The sequence below is a fragment of the Natrix helvetica genome, assembly GCF_964273705.1.
Source record: "Natrix helvetica genome assembly, chromosome: 5".
NCBI classification, from domain to species: Eukaryota; Metazoa; Chordata; class Lepidosauria; order Squamata; family Natricidae; genus Natrix; species Natrix helvetica.
The window spans coordinates 153810616-153825122 of NC_138551.1; the positions used below are offsets into that span (position 1 = coordinate 153810616).

Below are 14507 nucleotides of genomic sequence, written 5' to 3' on the forward strand. Positions count from 1 at the left end.
GGAGGAGGGAGGAGGAAGAGGAGAGAGGAAGAAGGAGGGAGGAATGGAAGGAAGAAAAAGAGGAGGAAGGAGGAGGGAGGGAGGGAGGGAAGAAGAAGAGGAGGAGGAGGAGGAGGAGGAGAGAGATTGTAGAGTCCGTGGTGCTCCCTGAATCTTGCAGACATTTTAATACCAAATTAGGTAACATCATCAGTGTTGGGAGTGGGGTTTGCAGAGAGGAGGAGGAAGAAATGTGCCACTTATTAGGAAAGTATAATTTGAAAAAAATAATGGAGCTGTGTCCTCTTGGACACCTTGAGGAGGAGGAGGAAACGGCTGGCCGTCTCTTGGTCTGGAAGGCAAACGGTCCCTAAAACCTCCCCGCCAAGGAAAAATAAGCCATCAAACTTTTAAGCAAGACTTTTCTTCATTTTCCTCCCAAAAATAATTTCAGCAAAAGAAAACACAGCCATTTATTAGATTCCAACCATCTCCATCGACGCCCGAAATCGATCACATCCCTTTTAATTGGAAGAGAGAAAACCTGGCACCGCTTTTCTTCCCCCCCCCACCCCTCCCAAGACTCGGAGGGGGAAACCCGCTCCTTCGTGCAGGGGGCCATTTGTTTTAAGCTAAGGGGGCCCCCGGGGGCCCTGCGTCCTTCCTTCCCAAGTCATCCCCTGCCTCCATCCGATATTTGCCGTGAAAATATCCATGTGTCGAAAGGAAAGCTGGCATCCGAGCTGCAAATGTGAGATTTTTATGGTTGCAATTAGAGAAAGGTTTGAATGCAGCTCGATGGCTCTGCACAAAAACAGAGTCACAACGCGCACACACACACACACACACACAAACACAGGGAGCAAGGTCTGTGTGACAAATGAGCTTGGCAATCCCACTGCAGCAACACGAGGCCTTATATATTATGAGAAGTAAGATGAAGGAAGCCATTACTTCAAATAGCAGAGAGGACGGTATTGGGAGCCGGGGGGGGGGGGGGGAATAAAATAAAAACAGAATAAAATTTATAACCTCAGCCATCTGGGCTGACCATATGTGTTTTTTTTTTCATATTGGGGACTCCAAATTGGCTTCAGCAGAGGTTCCTTTGCGGGAATATCAGGGCGAATGGTGGGCAAAGGTTTGCATCAGATGCCCCCTCCCTCCATAATCACCAAATGGGGGGGGGAATTAAACCTTTGAAACTTCCCAAAAACTTGCAGGTTGTGAAACTAATCTCAGGTTATTAACAGGGAGTCCTCAGTTTACAACGATTTTTTAAACAATGGTTCAAAGTTATAGCAGCATTGAAAAAAATTGATTTACAACTGCTCCTTCCACTTACAGCTGATCCTCGCACTTATAACGGTCACAGCATCCCCGTGGTCGTGAGATCAAAATTGGGGTGCCTGGCAACCAGCATGGACTTACGAATCCAAACTTTCTGTTGCTAAGCGAGACGGTTGTGAGTTTTGCCTCATTTTGCGACCTTTCTAGCCACAGTTGTTAAGTGAATCGTGGCATTTGATCAGCCAGTCACACGGTCGTTGAATGAGTCTGGCCTCCCCCGTTGACTCTGCTTGACAGAAGGTCGCAAAAGGGGATCGCGTGACCCTGGGAACCCGAGTCAAGTGACCTTCGAGGATGCTGTAACAGTCACAAAAGGGTCCGAAGCGATTTACCAAAGTTGCTGCGCAAAGGTCTCACTTAGCGACAGGAATTTGGGGGGTCCATTGTGGTCGTAAGTCGAGGACGACCTGGAGACACCCTGAATCTACTTTTCACTTTTCTCCAGCTTGGGGAAATCTGTGCAGGGCGTTGCGTTCAAGCTTGATGCTTGTAGAAATTTAATAAACTCCGGCATCAAATATTCATCGCTTTTACACGGGGTTAAGTCATTTTCACTTGCCAAAATCAGCCCGGCCTCTTCATTTTTCATGAGGCGGCTGTAAAACAGGCCCCTCGCCCAGCGCTGAAGACCGGCTGGTGTTTGCACATCGTGTGGGGTGTGAGAAGCATCCAACTCCCCAGAGAAATTCCCCCTAAATAATGCAAGGAGTTTGCTGCTTCTTTCTACTCCTTCTTTCTTCTTCTTTCTTCTTCTTTCTTCTTCTTTCTTTCTTCTTTCTTCTTCCCTCTTCCTCTTTTTCTTTTTTTTCTTTTTCTTTTTTTTTCTTCTTTCTTTCTTCTTCTTTCTTCTTCTCCTCCTCCTCCTCTTCCTCTTCCTCTTCTGCAAAGTGGTGCCCCTCCCCTCCCCAAATTGGCACTTGCCAAATGGAAAGGCCCATTACCCAGCTTTGAAGGAGAGCCATGAAAATTAGCCTCTCCCTGCCAAGCAAGGTCCCAGAATTGGGGTTTGGTGGCACTGGAGTCCTCCCAGGGACCTCTCCTCCCCTGGCTCTTCTCAATTGCCCAAGGGGGGGGATCCCGTCCCTTTTCCGAAGCCTTTTGAGGGGCTCCTAAGAGAGGCTGACCCTGCAGGGAAGGGGCTGCAAGAGGACGGGGGGGGGGGCTTTCCCGCAAGGAGTATTGTGCCATCTCTCTAATACAGGAGTTGGGGGAGGTTGGAATTAGGGCAGGGATGGAAAAACCTTTTCAGTACCGAGTGCCCGAAAGTGGAACGCTTCTCCATGCAGGCCTGGCCACCGGAAACCCCAAGACCAGAAGGCCACCATGCCTGTATTTTGGCCGTTTTCAGGCCATTTGTGGCCCAAAAATGTCCTGGAAACAGCCTGAAAATGGCCTGGTGGTTTGTTTGTTTGTTTGCCATTTTGGGGGCCGTTTTCCGGCACTCCAGGACCCGAGAAGACGAACTGTTGGAAACCAGAAGAGCAGCTGGCGATGGTGCACCTGCCCTCAGAGAGGCCTCCTCTGCCACGCGAGCCACAGGTTAGCCCTCACGGGGTTAGAGGAATGAAGGGGCTTAGGTTACTTGGGAGGAAGAAGAGGGTGGAGGTGAGAGGAGGGAGGAAAGGGAGGGAAAAGGGGAAGAGGAAGAAAGGGAGGGAGGGAAAGAGAGGGAGGGAGGGAGGACGAATAGGAAGGAGGGAGGGAGGGAAAGAAAAAGGCAAAATGAAAAAAGAAAAGGAGGAGGGAAAAGGGCCAAGCCCTCTCTTCTCTTCTGGGGGGAGGAATAGAGGAGAACTAGAGCTGAGGAGGGGGTGGGTGGGCTGAGTCATGTTAAGCTTGTCCTGTTGGGTTTTGTTCTGCTCTCCTGGGAGCAGCTCCCACCACCACCACCACCACACACGCACACACACACACCCTCAGAGGGGGGAGGGGGTTGAAGGCGGCTGGGCCTGAGTTTATTTGAGGCCACCCGTAAGCCCAGCATCCTCTCCAAATCGGAGGCCACTGAGGCCGTGCTTGGAGAAGACCAGAAACGCCCCCCAACTCTTCCCTTCGGCTGACGTCACGGCCCAATCTCAGCCTCTCTCTCAACTCCCTTTTTTCGGTGTTAGTGGAGCAGAAACTTCCCTCCACGCCTAGCAGCCTCTCTGAAAAGCCCAAGTCGGCCGAGGCCGGGCAGGGCTGAACCTTCGGCCCCCTGGACCAAAGCGCGGAGTCCTTCTCTGAAAAGCATTTCCTTTCAGACAGGGAGACAATTCTGCATCTTCCAAGCAATTAGATGGGAAGGGAGGGAGGGAGGGAGGGAGGGAGGAAAGAAAGAAAGAAAGAAAGAAAGAAAGAAAGAAAGAAAGAAAGAAAGAAAGAAAGAAAGAAAGAAGGAGGGAGGGAGGGAGGGAGGGAGGGAGGGAGGGAGGGAGGGAGGGAGGGAGGGAGGAAAAGAAGAGGGAAGGGGAAGGAAGGAGGGAAAGCGAAGAGGAGGGAGGGAGGGAATGAGAAAGTGAGAAGGGAAAGAAGGAAGGAAAGGAGAAAAATAGGGTGGGAGGGTGGAAGGAAGGAAGGAAAGAGGGAAGAAGGGAGAGAGGGAAAGAAGAGGGAAAAGGAAGGAGGGAGGGAAGGAGAAAGGGAGAGAGGGAAAGAAGGAAGGAAGGGAAGGAGAAAAGGAGGGAGGGAAGGAAGGAAAGAAAGAAAGAAAGAAAATGTGAGGGAAGAGGAAAGGGAGGGAGAAGGGGAAGAAAGAAGGAAGGAAGGAAAATGAAAGAGAGGAAGGAAGGAGAAAGGAAGGAAGGAAGTCTTCTGTGTGTCTGGTCTGGCGTTCTTCTCTCCTCATGGTGGTTTTCTTTAGCCCAGATGAAATGCTGGCTTGTCCAGAGGGAGAGAGACAGCGAAGTTAGGTTAAACTAGAGGAAAGAACCTTGAGGGAAGGAAGAGCCGGCATTTCATTTCTGGGCGATGGGTGCCCCCTGCTGGTCAAAAGATATGTGACAGTCTTCCTGCTTCCCATTCTCTTCTTGGCAAGCCCAAATTTCAAAACAGTCAAATTCCAAGTTTTTTACTTTCAGTGACTTCTCTTCTTCAGGAAGAGACTGGCCAGCCATTTGTCCGGAATGGTCGAGGGTCTCGTGCTTGAGCAGGGGTTGGACTAGAAGACCTCCGAGGCCCCTTCCATTCCTGTCATTCTATCTTCTGTGTTCTGGTTTTATTTTCTCCGTTGAAATAAGAGCCGCATTTTCATCCTTCAACTCTTGATTGAACCAAGTCCAGGCTGATGTTTGATGAGACGCCAGTTTCCATTTGTTTGTTCCCTTCGGTTTTTTTTTTTTTTTTGGCCCCTTCCAGCTTTTTAAGAGCATCTCTCAATTACAAACATTTCACAAGGGAGAGGATGACTTCATACCTTAAGGTTAAAAAAAAAAGGATTTTTCCTCCCTTCCCTTGTAAAAAAAAGGGTGGCGCAATTTCTACAACCAGTATTGGAAGGCAAAACGAATCCTTGCTAATAGCATTTTTATTGATTTTGCTTTCTTCAACACAAAAACCTTGTAAGCCTGCCAACGCAACCACGAGTGTGAGTGTGTGTGTGAGAGAGAGAGAGAGAGAGAATGAAGGGGGTGTTGGGGCTTAGAAAAAGGCTACAACAACCCAGCAGGGCGGGACGCTGCCCAAACCACAGATCTATAGGCCGGTTAGAGGCACATAGGCAGCACACAGGTGGTCCTCGGTTCATAACTATCCATTTAGCAGAAGATTTAGCAAAGTTGGAGCTGAGAAAAGTGGCTTGCAACTGGTCCTCGCACTTATGACCGTTGCAATGTCTCCTCCCAATATTGCGAGATTGCAATCCAGGTGCTTGGCAAGTGACTCGCAGTGATGACAGTTGCAGCATCCTGCACTCCGCTGTCACCATTCGCAGCTGACTTCTGATAAGCAACATCGGTCGGGGAAGGAGGGTTCACTTAACCTCCAGGGGGAAGAAGGGGTCGAAAAATTGGATGTGATTCATTTAATGACCAGATCGCCTAGCAACTTACTTTTCAGTCCCAATGACGGTCGCAAATCGAGGAGTACTTTTAATCCATGTCTCTGTTGCGGGTTGTGTATTTTTCTTTTTGCAATTTTGCAAAAAAATAATAATTCAAAAGGCACATTTGAACTCGTAATTTCAACGCAGGCATACACTTCTATACGTTACATATATCTACGTTCCATCCAGGAGGAAAAGTGGGCTTACCCTTCCTAAAGATGGCCGTTCCTACGTCAGCCCTGGCCTACTGTTTAAAATTCTTAGAAAACACAGCACTGAAGGGGGTGAAGCACCTAATCCTAATCCTTAAGCGATTGAGAGATTAACTGGGATAAAAAAACCGAAAAAAAGCTTCACAGTTCGGGAGCTCTTAGGCTTGGAAACAACTGCCATATAAAGGTGCCCCGAAGAAAGATGGCGACGGTGCTCAAGGCGGGAATAAAGTCCCGTCGGAAGACGGGGGAGGTCTTGTTGCCAGGCAACGACGGAAGAGAGAGGGCGTTCCCCCGTCCTGCATTTTAATTGGGCAATTTTACCGGAAAGGTGGTGCTGCGGAAGGCGGAAGTACTGGCGGAGAGCAAGTGGCCTTAGAGTGGTGGGGGTCCCGCCGCTTCTTCCCATGCGGGCTCGGCGGGTGAGTGGAGCAGGCAGGGGGCGGTGCCTCTCTAGCCGCGATTTGCATATGGATATATGCAAAGCAGGCTAGCAGGACCTGCGGGGGGGCTATGTTAATTTGTGCAAATATATGCTAATATTTGAGTAAATGCATGGTTAACGAAAAGGATTACTTGGGGTAGTTATGTGGGTGTATATTGGGATATTATATGTGTGTGTGCGTGTGTATACATATACACATATATAATTAAATATTGAAATAATCCTTTTCATTAATCATGCATTTACTCGGATATTAGCATATATTTGCATAAATTAGCATAGGAGAATTAATGTAGAATTGTATTGATTTATACTAGTTTTTAAATTATGTATGTGTGTGAATGATAAGGATTACTTGGGGGTACATGAGCCATAGCATTTCCTGCATTTTGGTACCCTTGAAGGGCATCAGGCTGGTCTCCATTGATAGTTCTAAGTCCAGTTCTGATTTGCTAGTCATCCCACCAGCAACTTTAACAGAATGCGGAATCACAGTAGCTGGAAAGGGACCTTGGAGGTCTTCTAGTCCAGCCCCAGGCTACCCAGACTCTTCTTGAAGACCTCCAATGATGGAGTGGCCACAACTTCTGGGGACAGAAGCCTCCATCCCGCTGATTGATTGTTCTCACCGATAGGAAATTTCTCATTTCTGGGGTCCTTGATGGGCTTTCTTTCTCCTTGCCCTTCCGCAGGGTCCTTCGCACAACGGGACCGCCAGGCGTCCCTCAAAGAAGCCGAGATGTGAAAAGAAACGGGTGGCCAAGAAGAAGACAGGACCTCAGGTGGCGCTGGCTGAGGAAGGCCACTCGGGAGCCTCCACCCTGGACCTTGAGGCGAGGCTGCAGAGCGAGGAGAAGGGGCCTTCAGAAAACCCCCAAGATGTAGCCCAGGAGAACATGGAGCCCAGGAGCTCTGAGGTCTTCCAGCCCCACCTGCCACAGAAGGGGGAGGAAGAGGAAGGAGACGAGACTGGCACGGGTGGTGCGCCCACCTCTTTGCAGATGGAGTCGGAGGAGGCGTCCGGTCAAGCCAGCGAGCCGGACAATAGCATTTTCTTGAACGAGGACAGTAACCAGCCGCTGCCGATGGACCGGTTCTTTGGAAGCGTGGCATTCACGCAGGTGAGGGTGGGTGCGGTTGGCCTTTCACAAGGCTGGCTGGAGCATTCTGGGAGTTGGGAGCCCACAACATTGGGCAGGCAGGCAAGAGGGAAAAGAAGGCCCTCGTTCCTTTGGGTGGTCAACGGAAGGTGGGTCAGCCTCTTAATTTGGGGGTTCAAAGTCCATACCAATGGAGGGCCATCACCTCTTTCTTCTAGGAACCCCCACCGGCCGCCTCCTTCTCACGGACCAACATCAGCAGGCGGGAGTTCCGAAGAACGCATTTCATTGCCAAAGAGGAGGAAGAGGAGGAGGAGGAGAGCGGAGAAGAGGGGGGTATGAAGGCCGGCAGTTCTCCCTGAAGGTTGTTTGAAGGCCAGCGAGAACCAATCCCGGGTGAATTGTCCCTTTTCCCAGACGCAGTAAAGGCTAAGAATGCTCCTCGCCGTTGTAGCATCTTCTGGAGTTTGTGTTCTTCAGGAAGGACCCTTGTCGTGATGGTGATGGACGCTGGGCTACTCGCAAGCCAAGGTGCCCGTTTCTGGCGAAGCCCGTGGGCCACACCAGCCACGGTGACCACGTTGACAGAGCCTTGGACTTGACAGCCCACCACCCAGATGCTGTGGGTGCTCCATCACTGGAGGTCTTCGAAGAGATTGGTCAGCCATTTGACCAGGTTGGAATAGACTCCTGCTTGAGCAGGGGGTTGGATTAGATGACCTCTGAGGTCCCTTCCAACTCTGTTATTCTGTATGCTTCTTTCCCCAGGCATATCAAATCTCTCTTTATCTAAAAGCACGGTTTTTAACCATATTCTGAGTTCATTCAGAGTTGTTTTTGAAGTAAAACCTGGCTAAGCTGTGGACCGCACATTAAAACCTAGCTTATTATGTTCTGTGAATAGATGTTTGGAGGGGTTAACAAAAAACAATGGCAGATGTGTGGGCCCTCCCAGGATGGGCACATCTGCCCCTAACTATGAATAAAAGGATCTATTTTAGAGCTCAAGAAATGGCTTTTTTAAAAAAAGAATCAAATGTTCACAAGATTTTGCTACCTTAGATTACCACAATTATAAAGCTTTACTACTAAAATTAAATAACCACGATGAACGAAAGGAACTGCATTCATCCCTGAAGGCTGGGTTGGTGCGCTTAGATCAGTAAATGACAAAGTAACATTTATTATTTATATAATCCACGTAGTTGGCAGACACTGAAATCCAGGAGCAGGTCCAAAACTGGATGAAAACCGGTCAGCAGCTCCTGTCCTTATTCTTCACAGCTGAGACGATAAGAGTTATCGCTTAAATCGTGGTAGGATTCCTCCCACAGCACCGGCTGTAACTTATTGAACCTGGTTACTGAACAAACCTGTTTTTTCTGGCTTCACGTGGGCCCATCGGACCCTGCAATGAAACAATTCCGGCTTGCAAGGGGATTTCCCAACATTTCCAAAGGTGGCTCACCAAGTTGTAGCCTTTAATGAATGGAAGAGGTGGGGGGAAAAACGGCAACAATATTCACTAATTTCTGCAATTAATTTTTTAAAAATCGATTAAAAAAAATGGAATGGAGTTAAAAGCAATCATTTAAATAGCCAAAATAGCTCCCTGGCCAGGCAAATTTGATTCGACCTCTTCTGCAGTGGTCGTTAAGCAAACGGCACAGCCGTTAAGCGGATGCCTTCTTAGCTATGGGATGGGGGTTTTTTGTTGTCTTATTTTTAGAAAGTTTGGTGTCGTTTTTTTGTTTCGGTTTCGACAATTGAACCCGGGGACTTAGGGTGTGGCTGCCAAGAGGCCTGATCTTCCGGCCTGACTTTCGTTTACGGTAGATTTTTGTTCGGTTGCAGCCGAGGTTGTGGACTGTTTTCTTGTGGCACACAATGTGCACCAGTTTCAAATTGTCCGTGGTGAACATGAGCCGGTAAAAATATTCCCAGTCAATTTCCTTCCCGTCGCAGCCTTTCACGGCCTCGACTAAGGTGGGCAGGACCGCCCGCTTCTTCTCAATTCTGAAACAGAAAGGAAGGTGACGTATTTTCAACTTAACTTATACATTTAATAGTGATATTGCTGTTTCTTTTGAAATACTTCCCCATCTGTACGTACAGCAGCCAGTTTCCCAGCTGGGCAAGTGGATCCGGGGAGCTTAAAATTCAAGGAATACTTTTTGCCTACACACAATTGATCCATCGCCAGGAAGGGCCAAAAATAATGACTGAATGAACAGGGTGGGTTTGTCTTCCAAGACTCACATGTGGTCGAGGTTCCATGTGCTGAACAGGATTCGGCTTTCTTTGTTTCCGTAAGGGTTGATGGAGTGTCTCCAGGAGCAGTCTTCGGTGTCAAAAGGGCCCTGTAGATACGAGGCACACAAAGCTGGATACATGTAGTCCTCAACAATTCATTTAGTGACCGTTCGAAGAACCAACTGCACTGAAAAAAGGAACTTAGGGCCACTTGAATCAATTTTTATAAGCTGAGAACCACCTGTAGGTTTTATTTTGGCACTGTCAATATATGTTGGACAGTTTGCATCTCTGTAAAGCCAGCGTGAGCAACCCTGTGCCCGTGGGCACCAGCCTGAAAGTCCCAACTCCCTTTCCCCGTGCTTCCTGCAATGCCTGACCAAAGGTTCAACTTCGGAAAGTGTGAACCACCCGACGCCACTCCAAAAGGAAAATAAAAATGCTTAACGCCTTTGCTTTTGTTTTCTTACAACTCACTTGGCAGGAGAACCAGCCTTCCGGTGTGCAGAGGCGATCCTTGGTCTCTTCCTTCCGGTCAAAATAAAAACCATTGTACTTCTCCGACTTCAGTTTCTCCAGCATGGCTTCAGCGATCCCACTGAATTTCATTTGGAGGGCGGGAGGGACGGCAGAAATGTAAGCCCTAAGCTTTGGAGGGAGAAACACAAGCTTTAAGTATCTTATTTAAAAATATTGTTTAAAGACAATTGAGCTCCCTTGCCAGTCTGCTCCCCAAAGCAAACTTCACGGCGTTTTTTTCACAAACCAAGCTGAAACCCGATAGGTCAAAAGCTAATTCAAACCCTGAATACGAATGGCGAAAGCAAACCAAACTAAACTACGAAGTAGGATGGAAAAAATGCGGGGAATTATGGACGGTGCCTTGCCCGTAACATAAAAGAAAGAAAATCCTAAAGCAGCTTAAAAAGATTGGTGTCTATATCAGGGAACCTTTGTGAGTTGCAGTCTGCAAAAAATACACTCAACGTTTCCATGTAATTAAGAGCACAATATGGAAAGTTAGAATTACAAATATTTAGTGCAGCGTATGCGTCACCTTGAATTTTATGCCTTTCTTTTTTGATTTAATAAACAAAATAGTAATTGGCCACAAAGTAATCATGCAGAAAGAAGCAACTTTTTTGACTGTTAAGTGCTAATCAGTTCGCTTGTCGAGGGAAAGTTCAATCAATCATTTGCCAAATACCTAAGCATCATAAACAATGGTTGGGTAATAGGGTAGGTATGGTGAAGGCTCCAAAAATCTCCAAAAATCTTAAGGTCAAAATAAAGATTTGAGTAAGGAGTTTCACAAACCACGTTACCTCTTTCATGTATCCACGAATTCTGCTCTCACAACTATGGCGCATATAACTGGACTTGGTCTTAAACCGAGACTCAACCCCTAGGAATGGTCAGAAATGAATGCCATCAATCCTCTGCTTTCCCAAAAGCCCCTTGGGCCCACATTGCAAATCTAAGTGAGACTGTCAAGTTTCTAGTCCTTAAGGATGCATTTCCCAAAACTCTCGACGTCCTGAGCATTTTCACCCACAGACCAAACGCCAGGCAGATGCACAAGATGTCGGCTCAGAACTGACCTTCAAACCACATCTCGTCTTCCTTTCTGCTTTCGGCACAAATGTTTTCGTTGAGGTTCTGAATCAGGTCAGACAACAGTTTGCACCTCATAGGAGCCTCCTCGCCTGAGAGGAGCCCCTGAGCTGCGTGGACCACGCCAGGAGAACAGCTGGAGAAAGCGCTCAGGAAGCGCTCGATCTCACTGACGTCTGCCAGGAGAAAAAGACGAGAAAACCAAGGATTACTCATTCTTGCAGATGATTAGCTTTAAGGCCATATATATAGGTGCATAAGGTAAAGGTTCCCCTCGCACATATGTGCTAGTCTTCCCCATCTGTGCTCCTCTCCGTTTCAAAGCTGAAGACCCAGCGCTGTCTGAAGACGTCTCCGTGGTCATGTGGCCGGCATGGCTCAATGCCAAAGGCGCAAGGAACGCTGTTCCCTTCCCACCAAAGGTGGTGCCTATTTTTCTATTTGAATTTTTTACCTGCTTTCAGACTGCTAGGTTGGCAGAAGCTGGGAGAAGTCACGGGAGCTCACTCCCTTATGCAGTGCTGGGGATTCTAACCACTGACCTTTCTGATTGATAAGCTCAGTATCTTAGCCACTGAGCCACCGCTTCCCCATGTGTGTGCATACCTATGTGTGTATGTGTGCATATGTATGTATGTATGAGTGTCTGTATACATATATTTGGGTGTGTGTATGTGTTATATATGTATGTGTGCATGTATGTATCTATATATTGGATCTTTGAGGTTTGCACATTTCCTAGTATGTCATGGCACGGGACCTAGTTACTTGCGGGATCGCATCCTCCCACATACATCCCTGCGGCCAATTCGCTCACACAGGGAGGGACTTCTCCTGGTGCCGTCCACTAGGCAATGCCAGCGGGCGACACCGAGGAGTAGGGCCCTCTCTGTGATGGGCCCAACCCTCTGGAATGACCCCCCCCCCCAACATTAAAACCACTTCTGACCTCCGCTCCTTCCGGCAAAAACTGAAGACCCACCTGTTCCGATTAGCAGGCCTGGCATAATTCAACTGTCCCTCCTGGCAAATGTATTATATCTGGTTATTTTAGGGGTTTTTTAATTCACTGTATCTGTTTTTAAGGGTTTAACTTATAATATATTGCTTTGTACAGTTCTTTTAACTGCATTTTAACCTCCTCCAAGTTAACTATCAACTGTACATATTTAATTTTATTGTATCTTGTTACCGTATTTTTCGCCCTATAAGACGCACTTTTTTACTCCAAAAAAGAGGGTGAAAATCTGGTTGCGTCTTATAGGCCGAATGTAGCCACCTGGGCAGTGGTGGGTTTCTGCTGGTTGGTCAATGAACCTGGAAGCCCCGCCCCTGTAACTCACTCGCAAGTCCATGGCGTTTTTTTTTGCATCGGGGCTCGTCCTTCTTTTTAAGCAGGCAGCTATCAGAGAGAAAAAGGCAGCGAGGCTTCTTTTTAAGCAGGATCTTTAAGCAGGCGATCTTTAAGGGAGAGATTCTCTCTCTTCCTCCCCCCCCCCTTTCTCTCCCCCCTTTCCTTCCTCCTCCTTTTCCTCTTTCCCAGTTTTTCACGCTGAGCCATTGGGGGCTGAGCCATTGGGGGACGTCAGAGGGAGAGAGAGATGGATTGAAGGGTGCAAAGAGATGGGGGCCTCCCATTTTGAGAAGCCTCCCTTAGCAAAATATCGCTGAGAGGAAGAACTGGAGCATTCCCCACCCCACTCAGTGCTGTTTTCAATGGGAGGATTCCCCACCTCACTTTTTCCTTCCCAAAAGATCCCTGAGAGGAGGAAAGCAAGGATTCCCCACCCCACTCAGTGCTGTTTTCAATGGGAGGATTCCCCACCTCACTTTTTCCTTCCCAAAAGATCCCTGAGAGGAGGAAAGCAAGGATTCCCCACCCCACTCAGTGCTGTTTTCAATGGGAGGATTCCCCACCTCACTTTTTCCTTCCCAAAAGATCCCTGAGAGGAGGAAAGCAAGGATTCCCCACCCCACTCAGCGCTGTTTTCAATGGGAGGCTTTCCCCCCTCTCAGCTCTTTCACTTCCCAAAAGATCCCTGAGAGGAGGAAAGGGAGGATTCCCCACCCCACTTTTTCCTTCCCAAAAGATCCCTGAGAGGAGGAAAGCAAGGATTCCCCACCCCACTCAGCTCTGTTTTCAATGGGAGGCTTTTCCCCCTCTCAGCTCTTTCACTTCCCAAAAGATCTCTGAGAGGGGGAAAGGGAGGATTCCCCACCCCACTCTGGCTCGGACCCCATCTGCGGGGGGGGGGGGGGGGAGGTTGTTCTCCAGTTGGGACGGAGAGAGGGACAGACAGACAGACAGACAGACACACACACACACAGAGACACACACACACAGAGTGAGTGATTGAGTGAGTGACAGACAGACAGACACACACACACACGTACACACAGAGTGACAGACAGAGAGGAAGGGAGGAGAGAGAAACACACAGAGAGAGAGAGAGGGAGGGAGGGAGAGTGAGAGACAGACAGACACACACATACAGAGTGACAGATGGAGGAGGGAGGAGAGAGAGACAGATACAGAGACAGACAGACAGACAGACACACAGAAAGAATGACAGAAAGAGACAGAGAGGGGGGAGGGAGAGAGAGACAAAGAGCTACACAGAGAGAGAGAGACAGACAGACACACAGAGAAACAGAGAGAGAAAGAGAAAGAAAGGTAGAAAGAATGAAAAAAGAAAAGAAAAAAAAAGAAAGTGGGAGAGAGAGAGATGAAAGAAACAAACAAAGAAAACTTATGACCACAATTGAGCCCAAAATTGAGTGGCAATTGAGCCCAAAAATCTTTTTTTTCTAGATTTTCCTCCTTTAAAATTGGGTGCGTCTTATATTCCGGAGCGTCTTATAGGGCGAAAAATACGGTATATTTTGTATGAACTGTACACCACCCCGAGTCCCTTTTGGGAGAGGGGGCGGTCTAGAAGCATTAAATATTATTATTATTATTATGTTGCTAGTCCTGGGGGTGGTGTCTGCGGAGACGAGCAAGGCGCTAGTCCTCATCGAGGCAACGTTCTAAATTTCTAACAGCACTAGAAACCAACCCTTAGCTGACCTATTTGGGGCTGGTTGGAAGAGGAGCAGGGGAGGGGTTGTGGTGTGTTGTGCCACTTACATCCGCTCCATTCCTCCCCGGGGCGCAGCAGGATCAGCTCGGCGTCCTCGGCCAGGGCGCGGAAAGTCTCCTCGCTGACTTGGCGGCCGTCCTCGTAGCAGCCCAGACGGCAGCCCGCCACCAAGGGCGGCTGTGGGGAAGCGGGGAAGCCCCTCAAGGGAACCGTTACTCGGACCGAGACGCGTCGGTCGGTCGGTCGGTCGCCCTCCTCCTCCTCCTCCCTCTCCCCTTCACCCACCTCCAGCCGGGAGGCCTTCCGCAGCAGCTCCGCCAGGCTCCCGGCCGCCAGCCCGTATCTGCGCCCTGCGGGGCCCACCCGCACTTTGAAGGCCTTGGCCGCCATTGCGCCGGAAACCGCCCCCCCCACCTGCGGCTTCATTGGCCCGGAGCGCAGCCAATCCGT

General features: G+C 48.8%; 2 protein-coding genes across 2 annotated transcripts; one reads left to right on the forward strand and one right to left on the reverse strand.

Moving 5' to 3' along the window:
- The first annotated feature begins 5885 nt into the window (after positions 1-5885).
- LOC309393450 (UPF0688 protein C1orf174 homolog) lies at positions 5886-8519 on the forward strand. Its single transcript, XM_081955722.1, has 3 exons — positions 5886-5984; positions 6700-7128; positions 7326-8519. The coding sequence occupies exons 1-3, from the start codon at positions 5970-5972 to the stop codon at positions 7467-7469; spliced, it is 588 nt and encodes a 195-aa protein (XP_081811848.1). The 5' UTR covers positions 5886-5969; the 3' UTR covers positions 7470-8519.
- Positions 8520-8671: 152 nt separating this feature from the next.
- DFFB (DNA fragmentation factor subunit beta) lies at positions 8672-14473 on the reverse strand. Its single transcript, XM_081955721.1, has 7 exons — positions 14343-14473; positions 14105-14234; positions 10962-11150; positions 10686-10765; positions 9838-10008; positions 9367-9467; positions 8672-9123 (listed from the first exon to the last, which is right to left on the reverse strand). The coding sequence occupies exons 1-7, from the start codon at positions 14445-14447 to the stop codon at positions 8781-8783; spliced, it is 1119 nt and encodes a 372-aa protein (XP_081811847.1). The 5' UTR covers positions 14448-14473; the 3' UTR covers positions 8672-8780.
- Between the last annotated feature and the right edge of the window lie 34 nt (positions 14474-14507).